The sequence below is a fragment of the Antrostomus carolinensis genome, unplaced genomic scaffold (genome assembly GCF_000700745.2).
Source record: "Antrostomus carolinensis isolate BGI_N321 unplaced genomic scaffold, ASM70074v2 scaffold43975, whole genome shotgun sequence".
NCBI classification, from domain to species: Eukaryota; Metazoa; Chordata; class Aves; order Caprimulgiformes; family Caprimulgidae; genus Antrostomus; species Antrostomus carolinensis.
In genome coordinates this window covers 1-7897 of record NW_010315142.1, presented here as the reverse complement: position 1 = coordinate 7897, position 7897 = coordinate 1, and the positions used below count along the sequence as shown (strand labels likewise).

The 7897-nt window shown below is 43.6% G+C and overlaps 1 protein-coding gene across 1 annotated transcript; it reads right to left on the bottom strand.

Moving 5' to 3' along the window:
• Positions 1-4464: 4464 nt before the first annotated feature.
• LOC104524867 (transmembrane protein 131-like) lies at positions 4465-7503 on the bottom strand. Its single transcript, XM_010167867.1, has 3 exons — positions 7304-7503; positions 6321-6463; positions 4465-4879 (listed from the first exon to the last, which is right to left on the bottom strand). The coding sequence occupies exons 1-3, from the start codon at positions 7347-7349 to the stop codon at positions 4601-4603; spliced, it is 468 nt and encodes a 155-aa protein (XP_010166169.1). The 5' UTR covers positions 7350-7503; the 3' UTR covers positions 4465-4600.
• Positions 7504-7897: the final 394 nt, after the last annotated feature.

Genomic DNA, 7897 nt, shown 5'->3' with positions numbered 1-7897 from the left:
ACCTCAGCCCCCCTAGTGGTGCTGCAGAAGAGGTTGCCATAAACCCTGCCCTGAGCCATTTCCCCCACAGAAGTGGACAGAGAGACTGAACAGTGAGATGGGGCAGAGGAATCAAAGGTACAACTAAAACGTGCCCGTGGTGATGGGGAGGTGCTGCCGCGCAGCTCTTCCATGAATTGCTGAAAACAAAGAAAATACATGGAGAGGGCAAAAGAAGATGGAAGTGACTTGATGACTAAGAAAAATAAACAGGTGTTCCCTGAAGCTGGAAGGGAAGAAAGCAAATGCTGGAAAGCAACGCCCAACCTACCACTGTAAATTCGGACCAAGAGCTCACTTAGCAGGATGGCGGTGCTGGCTCTGCAGAAACCTGCCATGCCCCCCAGGCTGCAGCTTCCCAGGCAGCACCCAGGCTTCTCCCAAGGCAGAGAGACGCTGGGTGCTGGAACTGAAGGCACTGGAAGCCTCTGTGCAGGTGGTGAGCACCTCCCCTGCTTCCTCCCCTCCCGCCTCTTCAGCAGATAGATTAAGCTAGTTAACATTCTCTTTAACGAGCTCATTTGCCCTCTGGCAATCAGATTTCTCATCTGCCCTCAGAATTTTCCAGCTCATTTCTGCAAGAGCAACAGGAAGCTGTTTGCTGGTTGTTGCCTCGGGCAGCTGGCACAGTCCTGCACGCCCAGGTCCATCTGCAGGAGGTGTAGGACAGACCCAACAATTGTCACCGTGCTCATGACAAAACCACAAGAGCAAGTGACAACCGTGCTCTCTGGGTGAGCCTGCCTTCAGGGACTCATACAGTCACCCACCTGCTTTGAACCCTGCACATGATATCCGCAGCTCAGTCTGGCCAGTCTGTTGCTCTCAAGCAGTTCAAACCCAGCTCCCAGGCTAGACCAATGGTAGCCAGACTGCTGGGCAGTCCAAATCCCTCCCAGTATAAGCAAGCTCAGCACCCTACCAGCCCCACTTACCAAGATACAGGGTCCCAGCAGAGCACTGCCCTCTACTACCGAGAAGTTGCGTTGGATGCTCCTCTTCCTTAGCTTCCTTAACGCTGTGAGGGGCTCGCTGCAGTCTGGCAAGGCTGCGGCACCTGAACGCCCCTGCAGCAGATGCTGGTTTTGTCCAAATGCTGTCTCTCATAGTCCTCATTAACATTCACAAAACGTGCCAGGAATATTCCCTGGCTCCAGGATGGGAATTCCAGACAAACCAGGCAGGCTTGGCCAAGATGTCCTGTGTGTCCTGTCCAAGGACAGCAATAACTTGGTATCCCCGGTTCACAATGCGCATCTAAGAAGCCACAAACCCGCTGTGAGCAGGAGGCAGAGGGGGCCGTCACTTCTCCCAGGTCTCTTTTCAAGAAAATACTGAATGTCCCGAGGTTCCGTAGCATTTTCATTGATAGAAATCCACACTGAAAGCCTGAAACTCCTCATGACTTCCCCCTCCCCCATAACCAGCCCTGCTAGTGAACTGTGCAAGGCATTTTGCTTTTATTAAGCATTTCTTGGGCTGACAAGTCCTTTTGCTGAAGTTCTCAAAAAAAACAGTATCAGTTTCAGAGATGTGTGAAGCTCTTGATCCTGCTATAAAGAATTCCTGGCACAAGGCAAGAAATTAGGAATTATTCAGCTCACAACAATGAGATGCCTTTAGAGCAACCTCTCCAGTTTCACTCTAGCAGAATTACAGTCATTTTGGTACAAAGAAATTTGTAGTGGGACTATTTATTTCATCTTCCCCTTTACTGTGGAGGAATGATTTTTAACTGATCACAAATCCACTTGTATTCAGTGGATTGTTAATTAAGCTACAGATGTCTCCTGATGGCAGCAATTATTCCTGGTAACCTTAATGAGCTTGTTACATTCCTTAGTTATTGTTATGAAAAGTTATATTAAATACTTTGCCTAATACTACACAGCTCCCGGGGGAATTACTTCTTGATCTATTCTGGTTTGATTAAAGAGTATTACTGTTTTCTTTCTTAGCAATATTTCTCAAGTTGTTTGTGGCTCATTTCCCTCATCTTTTGCTGGCACTTTAACAACTATGACCAACTTTTTCACAGGGGTCTTCTTTTCCAAACATTTTAACTTTTCTTGCTCTCCCCAAACTCTCCAGTGTCCTTGCTTGGTTTATTGTACGGTTTTTCCTCTCTTTTTCAGTGATTTATTCTGTCTGGAACATAGACGTTACTTACAACAGGGACTCTGTGTAGATCAGAATTCTGTGGGGTTTTGTTGTTGTTGTTACAGTTTGTTGCAGATATAATAAAATGATCTTGCACTCTTTGCACATCAAAAATTCAATGAACACGCTATACAACAGCCAACATCATCCAGGGAATAAAGAACTTCATTGCATTTCAAACCAATTGATCTTTTTTTTTCTCTCCATATTTATTGTGTTCACGCTCCCACTCTTATTCCTCCCGAAGTCTCCTGCCATAGGCAAGAGGTGCACAGAAAGCATGTCAGTGGTTAAGACTACTCCTCATGGCTCAGTACTGGTTTCAAGACCATCAAAGTTCATATGAACATTTGAACTTTCCTTCAGAATCACAAACAATTACAATCAAACTCCAGAGTCAAACAGATTTCTACCCAGTACGACGCATCATGGAAAGCACCAAAGATTCCAGGCACTAGTTCCCGCTGAAGTCATTAACACACCATGGTTTTGAAAAGCAGTCAGTGATGATCCCATTTTTCCAAAGGAAGGCTTAGGAGCACCTTCCCCATGACCAGTTAAAGTAGGTAAATGGTAAATGTAGCAGCTTTTCACTATCCCGCCCAGCTGCTCTCTCTTTCTGAGCTAACTCAAAACACACGGGAAAGCGTAGCTGGCAGGGTACCTTTCAAGAAAGCTTTATTTGCAAGAACTGTTGATTTACTGAAATAAACTTTTTGCAGAAATGTGCTGTTTCTGGTGTAACATTTCAAAATCTGGGATGGCATTTCTGGCTGAAATCAGCAAGTTTAGCTGCCCAATAGCTGTCCTAAAGCCCAGCAATGTGGTGAGACTGGCAGGGCCAGAATTTAAGTCTGGGAGCTCAGACTGCTGAGTAGCCTTGCACAAAGGTTGTCAGCTATTTTGCAGTGCCTTTTCTGCTCCACCTTCAAATAAAAACAAATGTGAAAGCCTCAACATTTTGTTGTCAAAGTTCTTGTCTTCCAGTCAGTCTGAGTTTAAAAGGCAAACATAAAACAAAGTAGCAAAAAGTAAGGAACTTGCTCAAGTTCACAGAATCCTCAAAACGGTGACTGGACCCTGGTGGTCTCTAGTCCGACATCCCACAAAGCACAGGACTGCCACCACCACTGGAGCAGGTCACGTCCAGGTTCGTTCAGCCACGTCATGAACATCTCCAAGCACAGAGATCAGTCCACCCCTTGGGGCAACCCATTCTCCTGCAGCACCACCCTCAAGGGAAGTCACTCATGTTCAACCTGAACCTCCCATGTGGCAACCTGTGACCACTGTCACTTGCTGTAATGCCTGCAGCCACTTTGGTTCTGCCATCTTTATGGTTCTCCTTCAAGCAGCTGTACAAGGCTGCTACTGGATCCCTCTTTACTGTTTCTCCAGGCTTAACAAATTCCCTTGTCAAGGACATCTCTGAATCTAAAGGATGCCTTCCCCTTTTCCTGCCACCTGAGAGTGAATGCCCAGACACGCTCTGCCATGCCAGAACAAAGGGCTCTACAGGAATGGTCAGCAAAGACAGCTTACACGAAGGAAAGATCCAGTCCCAAACTAGGTGGCAACACTTCCCTGGTTGCTTTTCCCACTGCAAAGATTCAGTCTCATAACACGAGCTAACACAAGGCTGTTCTGTTTTAGAGAGTGGTGTGAACTCTACTCTCAAAGAAATATTTGTTCCAGTTAAAGCTTTGGCATTTTAAACAAGGGCAATTAAATGCACTGAAAATGCTATTGCAACATGAAGGCTAAAAATATAAACACAAAATGTCAGGAGTCACTTGCAAGAAAGGCTCCTGAAAGAAATGCCCACTCACCCACACTGCACAGGCGTAACACCGACCAAGTGACAGCTTGCATTCTGAAGCCAGATAAACAAGCCACAATTCAGCCTTTTTTCTATTGCCAGAAGTTTACACCCACAAATAACTATGTCAGCAGTAGAAGTGGCACCACTTGGAAAATCTCTGATCTGCATCAACAGGTAGGTGCCCAGTGTTACCATTCGGTACAGATGATATTATTTATGGGTGTAAGTTTCTGTCTACAAATGCTAAACCACTCCTGCTTTATACCACAGAATGTAAACTTCAGATGTGCAGTACAGGTTCACGGATGCTTTTAAGAACCCAATACTGTCCTTATTCTTGAAAAAAAAAAAAAAAAAATTGAATTTTAGATTTATAGCATTCACCTGACAATAACAGCATCCTGATTACGCTCTGCTTTTTAAAATGCACTGAATGCTCAGACTTCAGTAAAAAAAAAATTTATTTTCAATATAAAAGTGCCAAAATATCCACCAACATTGTCATCTATTCAACAACCAGCTTACTCTAGTAATCAAAATTGCAAGCAACTTTATTCACATTTTTAAATCAAATTCCTTTCACACATTTCCACAGTAACCCGAGTCCCTCGAAAGTGGGAAATTTGCATTCCGATTGGCTGCTGTAGTCCATATGTCCAAGTTCATGTAGGCACGGAAGGGGTTAAACCTTGGATAGTATTCCTGCTTACACATAACTGCCTGGTTCTCCACATGGGTTGAGTGTTGGGTCGTGGCACTGATGGGGCAGCAGCTTTCATAAACATCACTCTGAGGTGCCCAGATGGAACCAAAAAGTCCAGACATAGGAGACAAGCTTCGGGTGCTTGAGAGGTAGGGCTGTAGGGCAAGATACAATCAGCATGGGGAATTGCAAAATGGATCATTTGCCAAAGAAAATGTGGAAATATAGTACTAAATGGGAGGAAGCAGCATTTATGCAGAGCAAACACACAAGTAGAAAATTGCACACGCATTTACAAAGCAATATGGCTGCCAAAAATAGTACAGCCGCGTTAGTGTGTGTGTGCAAAGGCACTTGGCTGAATGAAGCCATATGAGCTCCTCCCTGCACGGCATCGATATTGCTGTAACAGGAACACAATATTCAGTTCTGGTCAGGCAGTTAAGAAAAGTAAGGGAGAAATGGAAGGCACGTGAAGATGGACGCCTAAGAAATGACAAGAAAAAGGCTGATGTGTCAGTACTGAAAGACTATGCACATGGGGAGCAGGGGGGCATATTCAGGATGGAAAAGAGACTATAATTGGGAGCCAGGGACTTGAGTTAGAAAATTTTGAAAGCTTATAAAGAACCTCCTGGAGGGCAAGATGTGTTAGTCTGTGAGGAAGTCTCTCAGAGAAGGTCATGGAAGTCTTGGGACTTTTAAAACTGAATGAAACACTGAAACGTATTGTGGGGAAAAGCTCGCCAGGGAAATGAACTGAATTATCTAATGTATTTTCCAATCTCTACCTTCTGTGTTTCCTGGCATTACTGAATAAAATATGAAAAAAAAAAAAAAAAAGCCACGTTTATTTTAGGAAACAGTCTTCTATCAGTTTTGCCACTTTTTAACACAGTAGAATTTTCACTTTTGCAGTTGGAAATATTTCTTGCTTTATTTGGTTAGTTTTATTCAAAACAAACCTACTGTAAATAAAAAAAATAAAATTCTAAAGTAGAAGGTTTTGAAATGTGAGCAGAAGAGAAGGTGGTTACAATTGAAGATTACCTTGAACTGAAGTCACTACATTGCACTATGGGACGACATAAACGTGGCTAGTCTAGAGCCTAACAGGTCAAAGTCAGCATTCAGAAATCTGCACAAATCCACCTTAAATCACTTAGATTTCCTGGCAAAAAAATCTGTCAAAGTCACTGAGAGCAGCTGTCCGTTCAGCTCTACAATTTCCAAATCTCTTTGGGTTTTGCTGTCAGCACTTTTTGTGTTTTACTCTCATCTGGAAAGGTTGATTTTGATAGGAAAAAGTCTCAGTAGACTATGTAAGTCCAGAACATTTTTCCATATGTAAGATGATTTTAATCAATTTTCAGGGAAAAGGATCTGTCTTAAAATTTCACAGACAAGGTCCAGTAACAGTCTTGACCAACAACTGGGAAAAAGCCATGCTACCAATGCCAGCATCAAATATATACATCAGGCCACTTGAAGGATTCACAAAGAACAGGCAAGCAACAGGTAGGGGAAAGACAGGAATGCACTGGGAAGGCTTTGAAGAGGCACATGAAGGCAGCACCTCACAGTGACAATACTCACTGTGGAGTTGATGTAACTGGCAGGCTCCCAGGTCGGTGGCATGTTGGGAGGTGCGTTCCAGGTGGAGGGACAGTTCTGGTCAATGAAGGCTGTATTTTGCACTGCTGCAGTACCAGGGAAGCCACTGGGGTAGTTCATGTTTTCTGCAGTTTATAAAAACAGGAAGACAAAATAAGGCTTTTGCAATATAAACACTACTAACATTTCCATGGAGGAACACTTAATCTTCTAGGAGTGAGCCAGGCTGGAACCAACCTAAGCGTTCAGTGACTTCAGGCACCTTCAGGGCAGCACAGCAGCAAAGCATAACAATTTCTGTTAACAAGACTACTACTCTGTATTAGGGGCTCACTAACAAATTGCTATCAGGAGGACAGGATAAAGAGTTGGCAATCTCCCTACTGGAGAAAAGAGTCTTTATTAGCCACAGAACGTGCATGGCAGAGCCTACCCAGGCTTCACTGCCAACATGCCTCAGCACTAAGCACCCAAGGGACCACCGTGCTGCCTGTGATACTGTAGCCTGACCTTTAATTATTGCTTAGGTAATGCTAAAGAATTCTAGGTTGCTGCCAGTGTGCTTCCCAAGCCAAGAAACTCTAGTCTGGAAAGGTAATTGGTCACAAGAGGCCTTCTGTTTCACACACTGGAAGGCAGAAGCCTGCCAGAGGGGAAACAAAGAAAATTGTGCAAAAAGATTTGTGTAATACTGTGGTCATGAGCATTTCTCTCTATTCCCTCTCAGAGAGAATCCTGTATACTGGTTTTTCAGGCTTAATAACTCCATACGAGCACCAGTCTTCTCATTCGCCACATGAAGACATTGTTTATTACCACAGAGCATTCAGTCAGCTGGAAACTGTAAAATCTGCTTAAGCAATGAATGCCCAGATGTTTATAGACAAGCTCAGCCTTCTGTTCTACAAAAGGTGAGAGAAAAAAACCACACTCAGTGATAATTCATAAGCTTTATTTCATCTTACCCTCTGGAAAAGCACCATATTCATTCATCTCTAGTGGACAATACATGTTGGAAAACTGGCTGTCACAAGCTGCATTCCAGTCAATGAAGCTGTCCCAAGGAAAAAAAAAAATATGCCATCAGAAACAATTCACAGAACTTCTGAAAATTATTTAGAAATACTTATTTAATGTCAAGCTGTTGGATGCAAAACGCCTGTAAATCATGATGAGGCTTTTTACACTTGCTTGCCAATTCTGCCAGTATCTACTCTGTGCCACTATGTAATCACGGTGATTCTCACTGAGCTCTTTTTCCTCTGGGAGGATGAACTACTTGTAATGACAGCTACCAGAGTCCTACAACACCTGCTGGGTTCAACTTCTTCCTCTGTAAAAATAAAATAATTGTACTTCTATCCCACAACCATGGGAATGGTAGATATAAAGTGAAACACTGTGATTTGAAACAGAAGAAAACGTAACATGTTGTCAAGTGCGTGAATGCTTGAGAATAACAATTAAAATGGAGATTTCTACTTTCCCCACCACACATGTGTATTGGGGTTGGGGGGATGGGGGGAGGGTGTTTTTGGTAGTGGGGGAAGGGGAAGCTT